This window comes from Patagioenas fasciata, chromosome 9 (assembly GCF_037038585.1).
Source record: "Patagioenas fasciata isolate bPatFas1 chromosome 9, bPatFas1.hap1, whole genome shotgun sequence".
NCBI lineage: Eukaryota > Metazoa > Chordata > Aves > Columbiformes > Columbidae > Patagioenas > Patagioenas fasciata.
Window position 1 is genome coordinate 14,664,315 of NC_092528.1, and position 16,892 is coordinate 14,681,206.

The following is a 16,892-nucleotide window of genomic DNA, read 5'->3' on the forward strand; positions in this document are numbered from 1 at the left end:
ACCAGCTATTTTTGTAAGCAGAAAATAATTCAAAAGATCTGGGGTTTTCCAGCAAAATTTGTGTAGAATAAGAACAAATATTCAGAACTTAACGGGTATCAAATCCCACACTTAGGTAAAGAGTACACGAACAGTGTGTTTTGTTTTGCTTTTTAAATGTCTCTACATACGTGGTCCATTATTTCCAGCATCTAAACACGTAGTTCATTTACTTAGCCTCCCACTTTTCCTGTGATTTCTATTATCCCTGCCATATCAACAAGGACCTGAAAAGATGGAATATTAATAAACACTTCCTCAGGTTGACCCAGGAAGTGAACTAGGAATGAAATCCAGCTCTTCTAGGTCCCAGAAGAGAATCACAACCTGGCAATTTATGCATCCAGTAATAAGATCTTGACCTGTATATAAACACCTCATCACTAAGAATTATGGACTGGAATTATGATTGCATGAAAATGGAGTACATTATTACAGAAAATGGTGACAATTATAGAAAACCTCATGTATGTTAGAAAATCTACCAGTCTAGGCATGAATAACTCCCACATCCTGTGACTTCTATGAATTATTATTAGCATTAATTGAGGTAACAGATCTAAATGTGCCAAAACTAAGGAGCTTAAGATAACGTGTCTAAATGGTGGCACACACTGAATCCACCCTCCTCTTTTGGCTTCTGTTCGTTCTTGGAACAGAAGACTATGCTGAAGTTGCTTGTTTTGGCAAAGTTTGCTCCTTTAACTTGATCTCCACCCTATTTCTAGGAATTCAGCCCCTTTCATGCCTGCCAGTCTGCTGAGCTGTGTGCTGGTTTTGGAAGGGCAGAATAAAATTTTCTTATAAATTCTATGACATACTTGTATGAACCACCAAAATATTCTATGAAACCTAAATGCCACATAAATGACAGCAAAATAGAGCCATTTACATGTAGCTTTGGCTATGGATTTTGTATGATTAATTTCTAGTCACATATTTGCACCACCAGTTTGCCAACATTTCCATGATAACCTATTATTTTAGCCATTTATAATTTGCTCAATGTACTCCCTACTGAATATTAATAACAAAGCTCCCAGCCTAGATATCTGTATCAAATTCGGGGAGTAATATTTAACGCCAGTGACTAATACCCTACACAAGTGAAACCATGTTCATCTAACTGCCTTTAATGCATGAAAAAAACTAAAGTAGTTGAACTATTAAACTTACAGAACTAGTTACTGTTTTGCATGTACACTAAGGCATTTTCAAAGGGAATATAATTATGGATTTTAATGGCAAGTAGTACTAGTAACCGGTATTTTCACAGATGTCGTTAAACACAATTTAAAGCCTTCCAACAGGGACTGGGCACCTTTTAGCACCTGTCCCGGTGTGTCACCAGAACGTTTTCACTGAGTATCCGGTGTGTTATCCACCCACTCTTACACACTCCCTCATCTATCTTAACTAATTTGTATTCGCCTCAACGCCCTCCCACAGCCTGTACTGCAGATAAAACTCACAGGAGGGACTCGCCCCCTCCTCAGTAACTACCTCAGCTACTGGGCGGAACTTCCCTAAGCGACGCAGCAGCACCAGGCGGTTGCCGACTGACAGACGGCCTCCTGTCGGCCTGCCACCCTGGGGCTGTGCTACTCTCCGGGCCTGGCCACTATGCGTGAATTTTAACGCCCACGCCACCCTCGCAGCGGTGCCGAAGGTCTCACGGGCCCTTTCCCACTGCCATCCTCCGTTCCCCTCACTGACTGACTGACTGACTGACTGACTCACCGACCGACCAACCGACTTGCCGGCCGCCCCCGGCGCACGCGCGACCCAAGCACCGTCCCTCTCGCTGCTGAGTGGCGGCCGCGTCACGTGGTGCGGCGTGAGGGCCCGGGCTGCGGTTGCCGGAGAGTGTGAGTGCGGAGGCGGGAAGGGGAGGGGGTTCAGGCTGATAGCTCCGCAGCCGCCTGCTGCCGCCTCCCGGCGGGCCTGCGCCCCCAGCCCTCAGCCCGCCGCGACTGGGCCCGCTGCTGGGGCTCGGGCTGGCCGTGGCGGCGGCTGCCGGGGCGGTGTGAGTGCCCCGGCGCCCGCGCCTCCGTGGCGGCGGGCTGGAGTCGGCCGTGGGCTGAGGCGGCCGTGAGGGGCGCAGCCCGAAACTGGGTGTGGTGTCCGGAGAGCCGCCGCCCTCCTGTGCCGACGGCTGTCCGGTACGCCGAAACGAAAGCGCCTCAGAGGCATTTGTGGTGGGGATGGCTTCCCTGGAAGTCGTGGGCTCTCCGGAGCCTGTCGCTAGTGAGCTGCCTTCCGCCGAGCTCAGCTCGCCGGGCCACACTGGGAGCGGAGTTGGTGAAAACGAATTGAGTTTCAGAAATCCCAAAAATGCTTCATATTTCACGGTAACAACTCGGCGTGTACGCCGGCCCCGTGTCTGGGGTTTGCTCTGGCAGAGGCAGCTGAGGCCGCAGCAGGAAGCGGTGCCCGTGTCGTGACACAGGGCCGGGCTGTGGCCGCTGGTTCCGGCGGTCCGGCCCCGCTGCCCGTGTTATCAGGAAACTGCAGCCAACAGTTTAATTGCAGCGGCACCTTAGTATGTGCTGTATGTTAACTCCGGTAATAATGTTATTTATTTATTCCGTTTCAGCAGTATTTTTTGCAGGTTATGTAAATAATCGGCGAATTAAAAAAAAAAAAAAAAAAAGACCAGAACTAATACATCTTTCTTTCCTTGTGAAAATGGTAAAAAAAAAAAAATCAAAACTAACAAAACAAACAACAACAAAAAAAACTCCACAACCAACCAAACTCCTGAAATAACTTGCACCTATATCAAAGGAGAAGCAGTAACAATGCACCTCAACTAAATTTGGTAAACTTTCTTACGTGTAAGTAAGTACCTAGTTTAAGTAATTCAAGTGTTTATAAAATGTATTTAGTGATGCTTGAGTTGGTTTAATTTCCTGAGATAGTGCGGTGGTGTTCTTTGTGGAGTTGCGTTTTGTTAATACAAAGAGATGTGAGGTCTTGATGAGAGTTAGCATTAATGCTAGATAGTATATATTTCTGAATGGTTTATATATTTAACTAATATTATTTAAAATGCATTGCAGTAGGAAATAAGCTTTCTGTCCTTTCTTCTAGAAACTGCAGCCAAATTTTCCCTCAAAACAGCACAAATGCTAAATTTCTAAGAGCCTTTGTGCTTTACCCTTCTGAAGTGGAGTCAGGGAAGCATGGGTTGTTTCATTTTAATTATATTACAAAATTCTTGAGGTAAATAAAGGAGTATGCTCTTCTGATTTAATTGTCCATTTTTAGGTTTATGCAAGTGTTAAGTATTGCAGTCAAATTGAAAAAATAATCAAAACCCCTGACCCTAATTAAAGTAATTAAACATCTGTGAAGTTAAAACTCTCTGTTGCCTTATTAGAAGTTGACTGTTGTCCTGATGTATTTTTATTTTTTTCAGCTGTGACCAGACTTCACCTTCACCAGTACAGTGATATAACTATAAATAGTCACACTGATTCTACTTCTCTAACTTGAATTATGTGTAGATGCATCTTAGCATTTTGAGTGATAGCTACTAATTACTATCTATTATGAGATGGGAGTAGAAAGAATATTTATCAAAACTTTCAGTGTCACTTTCCTTCCACAAAACTGGGAGGGGCTTAACGTGTTCATTATCTGCACTCAAAAAGTTATGACAAAATAGTTCTAATTGACTGCAGAGGTTCAGCAACAGCTGATGCTTCTAAGAAATAAATTATCTATTGACATATTATTTTTCTTTTTAGCTTGGTCAAAAATGTTTTCTGTTTGATTACATGTGGCATATACATTTAGAAATAGAGAAAACTATCTCTGTGGTGCTTTTAGGTTTTCTAACAAAAACAAAAACCCAGCCAAAAAGGGTTAACACTCTTGTGGCTCCTGTATAGATCCTGAAAGGATTTTTTTTTTTTTTCGATGAAGGAAAGCTTAGTAATTTCTAAGGAGAGTTGACAAAATGTAGACTTTCATAGATGTAAATTATAAAAATCTATGAAGGTTCCTGGTTTTTCTGTCTGTTCTGCACTCGTGACATACTGATTTGGCAATTGCAGCAGAATTTCTTTTATATAGAACTTAAGTAAGCAAAAACTATTCCTTTTGACAGTGTATTTATAATCAGCTTCTTGACTAGAATAAGGTATAACAATTGAAAGGATTTTTATTAGGTGGTTCTGTTTCAGGAGCTGATTTGTATTGTGCTGTGAGAAGGCTGCTGTGATCTTTGTCTCCAGAGGAAGAACTAGAGAGTGTCCCCAGTAAATGTGTGACGGGTAAATCCCCTTCACCATAGATTAGGCCTTGGCTTTGAGGCATGTTTACAAACAATTCCACAGGGATTGCCTACCAAAGGTAGTGGAGAAACAGATCAGAAAGTAATGTGTTTAGTGGTAGGTTAGTCACATAATGAATACGTTTTCAATAATTGCCAGTATCACAAGATAAAGAAGTTTTCAGTAATTGTTCTGATTTTTCACAAACTGCAGAGGTTTTGAAGACTTTGCTACATGAAATAACATTTCTCATGTTGCTACTGGAGGTTTTTTTAGACCCTTTTTAAAATTCTGTCATTTATTCTTCTTGCAACTTGGGATCATGGGCTTTGTTAAGATTCGAGCTGCTTAAGTCGTGGTTGTTTAATGTCCAATGTGTTTTATCAGCTTGAAGGTCAAACTGGTGTCTGAAATGCATAATGTAATTTCCAAAAAAAGTTTTCCAGTCCATGCCTAGTCAATGTTGTTGGCTCTGAGGGAAGCTCTGTCAGGGGTAGCATCTGATTCTTGCTGTACGTGGTGGGGAAGTAGCTCCTTAGAACTGAAGGACTGTTTGGACAATCAGTCTGATCTCTGCTAGTATTTAAACTTTTAAGTTTCTGTCTCCTGAGTGGTCTGAGGAAGCTCATTGGATCTCTGTGCTGTATTCTTGTGTGGCATGAGGAAGTTTTGTGTGTTATGAGTTCAATGTCATTGTAGCTGAGTGAGTAATCTGAAGACTTTGAATTAAAAGTGGGTGCCATGTAGGAGATAAAATATAGTTATCTTAAACACATTTTAGAAATAATACTAGTAGTCTCAAATGATGACAGAGAATATAACAGGTCTGCATAATGATAAGCCTTAAAGAAAAGTCCAGTGGATACTTGTTCTGATGTTTAGCTTTCTATATTCATTCTTATTAAATATGTGATAAATATATATAAAGTAAATTGATTTCTCTTTTGTGAATGAAAACATTAATCCAAAATTGGCAAGGCTTCCAGTGATATTACAAGTTAATAATGAAACAATTTCAAGAACTCTGTATTTTAATTGATGGAGGCACAGGTTGCAGTCTTCCAGTATTTTTCTTTGTAGATTAAGTAGCAGTAGTCCAACTACTGAGGCAATTAAAAGTTTAAGTGCATAGTGTCTCAGATGTTCATACTTAAGATGTGAGGCAAAGTATGAGATTTGATCTAGTCTGTTCCATTCTTTCCTTTGAAACCTGTCTCCTTTTGGGATAAGGTGTACAAAAGTATTGCTGGCATGTATTGTTCAACGTGTATATTTAAGCATGAATAGTATTTGTCACAACCTTCAGAACAAAATACTAAGTTTCAAATTGAATTTTGTTAAGGCCTTCTTTTTAGTAGTTCTTCAGAGGATTTAAGAACTGTAAAACTTTTTCAGATTTCATGCTGAAGCAGACATAAGAGGCAGAGGAACTTCTTATTCTCACAGAAGACTTTGAAGGACATTTCATATAATATGTGACGTATTAAAGACTTGGTGATGTAGCTTTTTATGCAGTCATTTTATGTCAATATTTAACTTTGTATTGTTTCCTTTCAGCAAGGTAGTTACGGACTTAAATGATTTTGAAATATTTGTATTACAGATGTATTAGTTCTCATACCAAATTCTGAAGCGTGGTTTTTCAGTTTAGAGTTCAGTATTCCATTGTGAATGGAAGCACATTATGACCTTTAAAGGCACATTTGATTAATCCAGAAGTCATTCTTTATGAAGTAATTACTTTTACAATTAGGTCAGAACCTTGTCTTTTGTTATGAACGATGTAATGGAATATACATTTCAAAGCTTATTGTAACTGACAGGTTGTGGTTGACCTTTTCCTTGCATACATATTAAATATAAATGGGATGGTTCGTTATATTTCAAGTTTGAGTTTTTTCTTGTGTTAGTGTGGTGGTTTTGTTTTTTTCTCTCCTGTTGTGTTGTGCCTTCCTTTTTCCACCACCTTCCAGAGTTTGAGGGCAATTGTAAAAGGGTTTAGAGTTTGTTCTGCTTCCTTTGCAGGATTCTTCTTTTGCCCTAAAGACACTATTTCTGTTTTGGTCTTTATTTGGATAAGTCTTTATATCCTGAGACTGTATCTTCATAGACAAATAGTTTTTGCCTGTTGAGGCTTATCTGTACTGTGGGATGGTTTATGCTCAGGATCTGGTATTGACCTGTTATGTGCTTCAAATACTTTTTAAATTGGTCCAACTCTAATCTGGACATGTAGGTTGAATGCCCATCTTTTTCCCAGCACACTGGGTTCTTTGCTGGAATGTGTATTCTGGTTTAGTTTCATCTAAAAAGAGACTAGTTCACCCACACTTGAGCCACTCCACGTGTAACTTTTTGTGTGTGTGGTGGGGTTTGTTTGGTTCGTTGTTTTGTTAGTTTTAAGGGGAGATTGATTATTTTAAGTAGAAGGGTAATGGGCTGGGCTTTCCTTCACGTAAACATAAATCAAAATATTAGGGTAGTTCTGTTGGTTTTGAGGGGGACAAAGATACAGGGAGATTCTTTAACTTCAAATTAGAACTATAGGAAAGGCAGTTTAACATTTCATTTAAACTTGTATTTACTAAAATATTTACTTTGTTACATGAATTTTCAGTAATATGAAGTCATAATATTTTATGGTTGCCAAGTGAACAAGGGGGTGTCACTGTAAAATGCAAGTTTAAATCCTTTGTACTTGGTTAGTACAAAACAAACAAACAAATTCCGAGAATATTTAGTTCAGACATTTATCTTGAGTAGGTGACAAAAATGCAGACACGTGGCAGCCTAGATGCAAGACAAATGTCCACTTCAAGTCTGTTCTGGAAATTTGTACATTATGAAGTGGGTAGCATGTTTTCAAAAAAGAAAAAGGAATAAGTGTTTATTTGTTTCAAGCCTCATTAGACTTTTAATAAACAGAGTAGAGGCTGAGTAAGAATGTTCAAACAGTTGAAAGTCCCGTGTATTTCAAACAAGTTGCATTCCAGAAGATTCTCAAATAACTACTGTTTTCTTTCTTATATGTTTTTCATTTATAATCAAACATATAATGTGTCTTGGCTGATGTTTTTGATTGCTCCCAATAATGGGAATGGCTTATAATACTACTGTAATCATGGTGTAAACCACATTTCCAGTCATGTTACAAGATTATCGTACAGATGTGCTGTATGAGGGTTTCTTTTCCTAGGTGCATGTGTCTTAAAAATATTTAAATTGGGTATCAAAAGGAGGAGGGGGGAAACCTTAAAAAGTAAGACTGTCGCATTTGGCAATTTGAAAATTGTGGTATGGCAAGATTTTGGTGTTTCCACATAACTTGGGTTTAAATTACATTGACTTTTAAATTCTAACAGTTTTGTGTCACCTGTTTTGTGGTGGGGAAAAAATTTAGCAGTGTCAGTGGTATGAGAAAAGTCAGAGGTTTGGGCACATAAGAACAGTTTGGGGACATAGCTGGGATTGGAGCATGTACTGTGGAAAAAGAGAATGACATTGACTAAACATTTGGTTATCTAAGTACTTTTTTAACATTGACATGAAAAAAGTCAAAGGCTGACTATGTTAATTACCATCTGCAACAATCAGTTTACATTTTAAGAGGTCTTGGCTCGCTTGAATTTTATAGGGACTACAGCTGTGGTCTCTAGTTAAATTGTGAGGATTAGAAACTGTTTTTTAAAGGTACCAGTGTAGTTAGAGTTACGTGTTCAAGAAGCCTGATATAAAGCATCTTTCTGCTATTTCCACCCTATTTTGGGCAAGACTTAGACATTATCTTTCATCTTAGAGATCAGACTATGGGAAAAAATACAGTGAACTTCTGTTTAATGCTTCAAATGCATTTACTTGCTTTCTATTCTACTACAGTTGTCTTGAGGATTCTGGCATGGTGTGTTGTGGGTTTTTTTGGTGGTGTTTTTGTTTGTTTGTTTTTTCTTCCTTGGAGTGCTATAATAACCATAAATGCATTTTAGAGATAAATCCAGAGACAACAATAACTTAAACTTAATTTGATTAATTAATCAATGCCACTTCTTGTGATGTGTGTGAGGAGGTATGTGCTCCTTTCACTTACACCAAGTAAAGGAGACAATCTGGCCCTTAGATTGTATTTAATTTCAACCCTGTGCAGATTTCATAGTTCCTTTTGCCATTATAGTAAGGTGTTTGCAGGCATACCAATGGTCTATAGAAATGTGCAGTTCAGTAAATCCTAATAGACATAATGTGTAATGTTAAACTTTGCATCTTGAACTGTTGTCCTTTTCTCTTTACAAAGGTGTAATTTTTTTCTACTGTCTTCCAAAAGTATTAGATTGTTGCTTGCTTGTCTATTAAAATGTTTACAGAGGAAGCATTTGATGTGATGATTGGAAAGGAATTTAAACTAAATAAAAAGTATATTAGCAACTTATTCTAACAATTTTATAATATAATGGAGAAGGTGATGAACGGGGTGTTGAGATGTGGGAGAAGGTCCAGAGGAGCCACAGAAGTGATCAGAGGCCGGAACAGCTCTGCTGGGAGGACAGACTGAGAGGGTTGGGGTGTTCAACCTGGAGAAGAGGAAGCTCCAGGGAGACCTTATTATGGCCTTTCCATACTTAGGAGGGGCGGGTAAGAAAAATGGGGACAGACTCTTTAGCAGGGCCTGTTGTTACATGTCAAGGGATAATGGTTTAAAATTAAAGGAGGGGAGATTCAGGCCAAACTTGAGGAAGAAGTTTTTTTACAATGAGGTTGACTTCTAGTCACTAGGAAAGCAATTAAAAGCTTACATGTATTGAATATTTGTGAAAGATGGAAGGATGATCATGAAAAACATTATATATGTAGCAATGATATGAAGCATGAAAACTGAGAGTCTAGGGAAGAACTTTTAACTGGTTTCCTTCCTAAAATTTTAATAATTGTTAGTGAATCAGGATATTAATAACATGTCTAGAACACCCAGGATTTTAACAGATGAAGTAAAGTCTGTCCAGGGACATGAAAGAGAGGTTGCAGACTCCTTTTTCTCACAGTGCTTGTCCAGTTTATTGTTTTTCTGTATAAGTCTCTTTTATTTGTGTTTTATGCCAGTTTAAAATTCGTTCTTCCCCCCGCCCCGAATTTTTGTTCTGATTTAAAAAAAAAAAAAAGTCTCAGCTGATTAGCTTGAAGAATTTGCTTAAAAAGCAGTGATGAGCTTGAAAACACACATGTATATGTGTAATAATGCAGCTATCTTTTTTCTTTCAGAGTTTCCAAGACTTGTATGGTTTTGAATTTGAATAAAAGATTAGAAATCTGAATAATCTTCACATTTCTTTGATTAAGAAGTAAAAATGCAACGAAGGCAAGGAAGAATCAGTGCTGGACTACTTTTGCTGCTTTATCAAATTTCTCAAGTTGGACTCCAGAACATTCCCTCTGTTACCCTTGGGGTACTTGCACTGAATATTTTTCTCTTTCTGAATCCTGTGAGACCTCTGCATGAAGTGTGTATCAGTGTAAATGAAGGCTTCTACAAAAGGAACTGGCAGCGTTTATTGCTTTCTCCTGTCCACCATGCAGATGACTGGCATTTATACTATAACATGGTTTCCATGCTTTGGAAGGGGATAATGCTGGAAAAAAAGCTTAAAAGCGTATGGTTTGCATACATAATTGCAGTATTTTCAGTGCTGATTGGGGTTGTTTATATGATGTTGGAATTCATGCTTGTGGAAATCCTGGACGATCCTTCGTATGAAATGCATTGTGCTGTAGGTTTTTCAGGTAAGGCACATACTTAGTCCAATTTATATACGTAAAATTAATATTTAAAGGTAGTATATGGCAATATTTGCTGAATGCAGAAAATGGATATATATATCCATAGGCATGTGTGTTAGTGGTGTGTCAGTGATCTTACTTTTTTGATTTAAAGCATGTACTCTGGTTATGACCATTGTGGTTGATTTCATGTTCTTGTGACCAGCATTGTCTTTGCCTGAGAACATGGAAAATATGATTATCCCAGTACAATCATGTTTTGTGTTTAATGTCACTGACTATTTGAAGTCTAAAGCTTTTTATTTTCCAATGTCAATAATGCTCATTAGGTGAGTTCTTGAAAAGCCTATCACTTTACTATGATTATTTCTGAACATCTTTTCTGGTACCAGCTGTGCACTTTAAATTTTTTTTTCTTCAAATTACAAATTATTCATGCTTGTCTTTAGAGCAACTCCAATAGATTTGCTTCTACTAGAAACATCTAAGCGCCTGATTTTGGTCATCTTCCAGTAGTGGTATTGTGTTTTCATTCAGGAGATCAAAGTTGCAAGTGAATGAACTTCTGTTTAGAAAAGACACCTGTAGTTAGTGGAGCAGTAGCACCACTTCCCATGCCTTATGGCAAAAGGAACCAAGTGACTGAGCAGCAGTGGTACTGGCAGGCAGGGTGAGCACTGGTGATGGGCCAGAGGGGGTCCCCATGTCATTCCTTGCAAGAGACTCATGCCAGTCATGCTGTCATTTTTTTTAAGTATATCTGCATTGATGTTCAACTCTGCTATCTTTTCTGTGTCAAATCTTTTACTTGTGCATTTTTCCAGATTTTTTTTTCCAAGGAACTATGTGAGCTTTCTCTTGAAATGAACATTTTCAAAAACATTTTGGAAGTTACAGTAAATCATGTGAATTCATTCTGTCACATTGGCTATTGCTTGCGTGATGAAACAGTTGCAGTCCATTAGAAATGAATGATTATTTATTGTCATTAAAAATGATTCATCTACTTTTTTTCAGAACAAAGTGATTCTGGACTATATGTAAGATGACTTCTATTAATTCAGAATTTGAGCTTGCTATTGAGCTTCACATGCATCTGTTTGTTTTGTTTTCAGTAATGGCTTTTCTCAGCTCATGAAACTTTTTTTTAGTTCTATAATTTTGTCAATTACTTCAATTAGAATTCACATTTTGAAATTGCTTGTATTGTTTTGAATACCTGAATAGCTACAGTGAGTAAGCATCTTAAAAAGCAATTTAGAATTGGTGTTATACAGATATGTAATTTTTAATCCTTCTCTTTTTTAAATAAGTTACTGAAAATTGTCACTGAAAAAACACCTTAGAACTGTTGTTCTGGCATGCCACAGCATGCTTTGTGGTGCTGTGAAACTGCATGGTACTTCCATTTCAGTAGTTATGTTATTTTCATTTCTTTATTATTTAGGCACAAGTACTTCTCTCTTTATGTGATTTCTTCTTGTTTGCAGGAGTCTTGTTTGCTTTGAAAGTTCTTAACAACCATTACAATCCAGGAAGAGTCAGCAATGTCCTTGGGTTGCCGATAGCCAGTAAATATGCTTGTTGGGTGGAGCTGGTGGCTATTCATTTGATCTCCCCAGGGTAAGTGCATTTAATATTTCAAAGTTAGATGGAGGGCTATCTGAAGTAGTTTGAAATTTATAAGGAAGTATGTGTAGCGTTAGCTGGTATCCAAATTGAGTGTTGAGGCTACAATTCAGTGTTGAGGCTACAGTCTGTTTTCTTCCTCAATATCCTCTATTTTGCCCACGTTTCAAAATTTAAAAAAAAAGCCGTGAAATACTGTGCCCAGAAGATATGATTAAGTATTTGAGGGAAGATAACAAAAGTTGATGGGCAAGGAAAAGGGACACGTGATTTCAGCAAAGGAACCGAACATACGCTGTAGTGCCGAGGGCCTCATTAGCAAAACAGCATTCCACTGTTTGCTCACTATTTCTGTCTATTGATAGTGCAGTAGAAGGTAGGTTTTTATGCTTTCACTTGAAACTGAATTATTTAGGTAGATCCTACCTAGACATTTCAGTGTAATTCTGTGTATTTACAAGACTTTTCTTTCTTCGTAGGACTTCTTTTGCTGGACATCTGGCAGGGATTCTTGTTGGATTGATGTACACTATGGGACCTCTGAAAAAGATCATGCGAGCCTGTGCAGGTACATCATTTTGTCCAGTTTGTCAAATCTGTGTGAGACACACTTCTGGCTGCAAAATTCAGTAAGTCTTGCGTATAGACATTCAAGTCATTCCAGCAAGTTTCTGGGCAGTTAAAGATATGCTGATTATTAAAGTGAAAGCAGAAGAAAAAGATCAACTCTTTTTTTAATTAAACATGGATGGTAAGGACCAGTAAATGTGTGTTTCAGATATTTTTACTTAGGAATACCTTTTACCCTTCTTTCTAAATGCTTAGTGAAAATGTTTCACATAAGATGTCAATGAAAATGTCACTTTAAATGAAGTGGGTCCATTTTAGTGGAAGTCCCTACAATTTCGGAAAAGTTCTGGGATGCCTGAGAACTTTTTATTGAAATTCTCAAACTTTCCAACAATGTGTTACTACAGCTTTTCATATTGTGGTTATACTTATTTTAAAAAAATATTTTATCTTTAGACATCTTTAATCTAACGATTGTTTTAAATATAGCCCTGCATTTTTTTGCATGAACACTCCCATAAATTTCGATGTTTTAACTGGAAGTTTGAGCCCTCTCATGACAGCTGTGCTGGGATTGGTTCTCAGGATATTTGTTTTTTGTGTTTCACTACTTAATATGTTGAGTACTTTATTAATGACTATGCCATCAAATTGACCATGGATATGGGGTTTATGTAGTGGGAAATAATTTTAGATGTATATGCTTTTCACAAGAGGTTTTATCACAGTTTGGTGACAGTCTGTAAGTTGTGTGTTAAGCAGTTTTATGTGGAAAGATAGAACTCAAAGCATCAGATTTCTTATCCCACTGGTGTGAACATACCTAAGGTATCATGTTAGATGTTAATGTTGCATGTTTTTGTGTCCTGGGGGCTCTCTGATGGCTTTTAGGACAGTCAGGCATCAGAGCACACTGCCTAGGGAGGTTCAGCAGTCCCCAGCCTTGGATGTTTTCAAGACATGACAAGATAAAGCCCTGACTGAGTAACCTGGTCTGATCTCATAGCGAACCGTGCTCTGAATGGGAGTTGGGCTTGGGACCTCCTGAGGTTCCTTCCAAACTGAATCATCCTGGGATTTTATGATAAAACCCATGGTACTGTTAGTGAAATGTGCTGTGGAGATACCGCTGCTGTGAAGGTGGTTGTGTGACTAAGACCTGGAGGACTGTTCCAGTACACAGGCCACCTTTTCCTCCTGTGTAGCACAGCAGAAACAGTGCAGTGTTATTCCAGTCCTCAGTCTTCTATGTTATTACCCATTTTTACCAAGGTACAGTCTCAGTGCAGAAATTATTCATATATGTTCTGGAGAACATTTGTTAGGTTGGTTTGCATTTTTCTAGTCTACGTGGATATGTTGCTTAAACACGGCACACTACTGTAAAATCTGGAACAACTACAAACTTACCAATACTATATTTTCTCACTGCCAAACAATTCATAGATACACGTGGTTTAATATTTGTATCTTAAGTAACAGACTCTGAAAGAAAGAGTGCTTTAAATTTGATTTTTGTATTTTCTGAAGAAAGATAATGTGATTGTTTTATTCTACTAGTACATGTGGTGTTCTTATATTTAGGTGGGATTTCTTCATTCGCTGACCCTGCCAGGCCAAGGGACTACTATTCAGGTAAGTACTCTCACCCACTTACCTGAAAACTTTTTCCACCTTTAAAAATAGGGACATCATTTTTACTAATGATGGAAAACCTACAGAGGAGCTAGTTAAATGGAAACATATGTAATATACAAACTATTCTGCACATACGTGTATTTGCTAAACTTATTACTTTTCTGGCTATGTCTCACCTTTCCCTTTTAGGGAACTGTATTTTGTACAAGAGGCTTTAAACCTCAAATTAAGGTCATGACTTTATAAAATGCTACCGTGGGGAAATACCATCCCTTTTGCAGAAGTTGTATTGGGGGGAAGTTGTGTCCATTGAAAGCAGCCCTTTGAACCTTGGTAAATGTGCTCTGATCTGTCAAATTTATCTGTTCCATTCTAGGCTTTTTTTTTTTCCCCCTCCTCTGACAAGGAACTTCTTCCTTTGAACACTTTCTGTAAATCAAGTAATTTACACATAAAAAGCCCACCCCTCACTGGAAAAAATTCAGGCCATCTTCACAGTATATAGATGGATAGTTGGAATACTGGCATGCTTTGAATGTACTGTGTTTGATTCACTTCTCATGCAGAAAATTGGGTCGTTGTATGTGGAGTGTATAGAATAATAGGTCTGAGAGGAAGGGTCAGAAGAGGAGGCAGCTGTGAGAAGGGCTGTGTGTTGGATCAAAGCTAAGGGATGCCTGCTCTATCTTATTTCCTACTGTGATTTATACTCTCTCCTAGGCAGCTGCTGTAAGAACAGGATAAATATATATAGCAATAACTTCCTCAGATATCTGCCAGTGTGCAGTGACTTGTGGCTTAGATGTGTACTCAGCAGAAAGTTTTATGAGGGAATTTTGCCTTTAATAGCCCATGATAGATTCTTCTTCCATGAATTTGTCAAAAGCATTTTGAATCAGCATGAACTCTCTTAACACCTACAACATCACAGAAGAATTTCACAGTTTACATCCTGGTGTAGAATCTGTTATTTTTATTTGTTTTGAACCTGCTAGCCACTAATTTCATTTGATGCACATTAATTCTTGCCTGTGAAGGGAAACTAAATCTTCATTCTTTATGTGCTTCATATTCTTTATGGTTTTATAGACGTCAGTCCTATGTTCACCCTACTCATCTTTTCTCTCGGGTTGCAAAGTTGTAGTCTATATGGTTGCATATGTGAAAACTATTTCATACCTTTGATCATTCTCACTGTTCTCTGATGTTTAGTCATGCAGGGTTTTTTATTTTTTATAGTAATAAGTGAGATGTACTTACTCTGAGCCACAGTGAGCCACGGTTAGTCTTGGGCAGTCCCCGAAATGGCCAGGCTGTGGTGTTGAGTCCTTGTGGACAAAAAGGAGATAAAGGAGAGTCTTAACCTTAATTATTCTGTCTTCCAAACTTGGCTTTAGATGTAGCTACATAGTATTTTTTTACACTGAATTAATTTCTCCAAAATGACGTACAAGTGCAATTAAAATATATGTATATTTGTTACGTTCATTCCCTGTGTTTATACTTTGTCTTTCATCCTATTTGCAGAAGTCTTTATGGAAGATTTAACCTTTTGCTTGATGTATGAGATATGTAATAAATTTGGCCATTTGTGATTTAAGAAAACTTTTTATAGTGTCATAGGTTAATGATGCATATACAGTACATCCTTACCTTGATTAATTTTTCATTTTCTGGTATTGCTGATTTATTACTATCTGTCTTAAAATACCAATTTATATAGAAAAATAGGTGAAGTTATTATCAGAACAGATTTTATGAAACAGTACAAGGAAACAGCTTTAGAAGAAAAATATTTGAAGTGTAATTTTAACACATTTAGTGTTTAGTAACCGAATTAGTTTTTCTCTAAATGCAGTGCATGAATAAAGTATTAGGACATTTATTTTGATTAGTAGGAACACCTTGAACATGTCAATGTTACCAAACTGTTTCTTTTCGTAAAATAAAGATTATGGCATTCTGAGCACTTATAACTTGATGCCAACATAAAACATCAAACAAACAAAAATTTGCAGTCATAGAACGAATTTAAAATACATCCTTTTTCTTTCATCAGATAATGATAGGCTTTTAGTACCAGAAGTTTTATAGTCTTCATACATGTAGCTTTGAAGCCTCCAGAAAATAGACTTATAGCTGAAGAAATGTTCATTCAGATTATCATAATGCAAAGGGGAATGAGGGAAAACATGAAGATTGCTTCCAAAGTGTACACATATATATATATATATAAAATATATATAAAACAGCTAAATGGTAGCCTGCAGTCAGTTTTATTTTTCTGCAGAATCATGTCTCTTAAGTGTAGCCATTATGACTTAAAGGCTTTTAAAGTTTGGTATAAAGATGACTGTAATTCATACAGGTTAAAAAATAAAAATAATGTCTTCTAACCAGAGGAATTGCTGATCATTTGAGAAATGGCAGAATTTCAGGTTACTGGAGGATAATACAAAGTGCTCACTGCAGATATATGAAAATTCTCCCGATGTCAGTCGTATGTTCCAAAAATGAAAAATTTGCACACAGATGGAATTACTTTTTCCCCCTCTATACATGTGTATAATGTATATATGTATACATGCATCTGTGTGCATGTACACATGTATATAAAGTACATGTAGGTATATTTGCATGTTACACACAGAGGAATAGATGTGTTCCTGTATAGAATAGTGTGTAGTCACTCTTACATTTTTCCTGCCTTTCCTGTATAACTTTAAGATAGGATATTGCTATTTTCATTTGTCCTAAAGTTGTAGAGCTTAGGATTTTTTTCTTTAACACAATCTTTTTTTAAAAAAAATAAAGTATTTATATGTCCTCACTTCATAATTTGTGCTTGTTACTAATCAAACAAACTCCACAAGAAGGTTATCTATGGAATCCATATAACTAATTAGATAACTTGAGACTGTCATTGATGCTAATAATCTGAAGATAAAGGCAAATGGTGTGCTGTATTTG

General features: G+C 37.4%; 1 protein-coding gene across 1 annotated transcript in view; it reads left to right on the forward strand.

Moving 5' to 3' along the window:
• Nucleotides 1-1,555: 1,555 nt before the first annotated feature.
• The window catches only part of RHBDD1 (rhomboid domain containing 1), a 31,616-nt gene continuing 16,279 nt past the window's right edge, over nucleotides 1,556-16,892 (forward strand). The window contains 5 exon segments of the mRNA XM_065845104.2: nucleotides 1,556-1,907; nucleotides 9,570-10,088; nucleotides 11,576-11,708; nucleotides 12,194-12,282; nucleotides 13,869-13,919. Coding sequence (XP_065701176.1) covers nucleotides 9,656-10,088; nucleotides 11,576-11,708; nucleotides 12,194-12,282; nucleotides 13,869-13,919 — 706 coding nt within the window. The 5' untranslated portion in view covers nucleotides 1,556-1,907; nucleotides 9,570-9,655.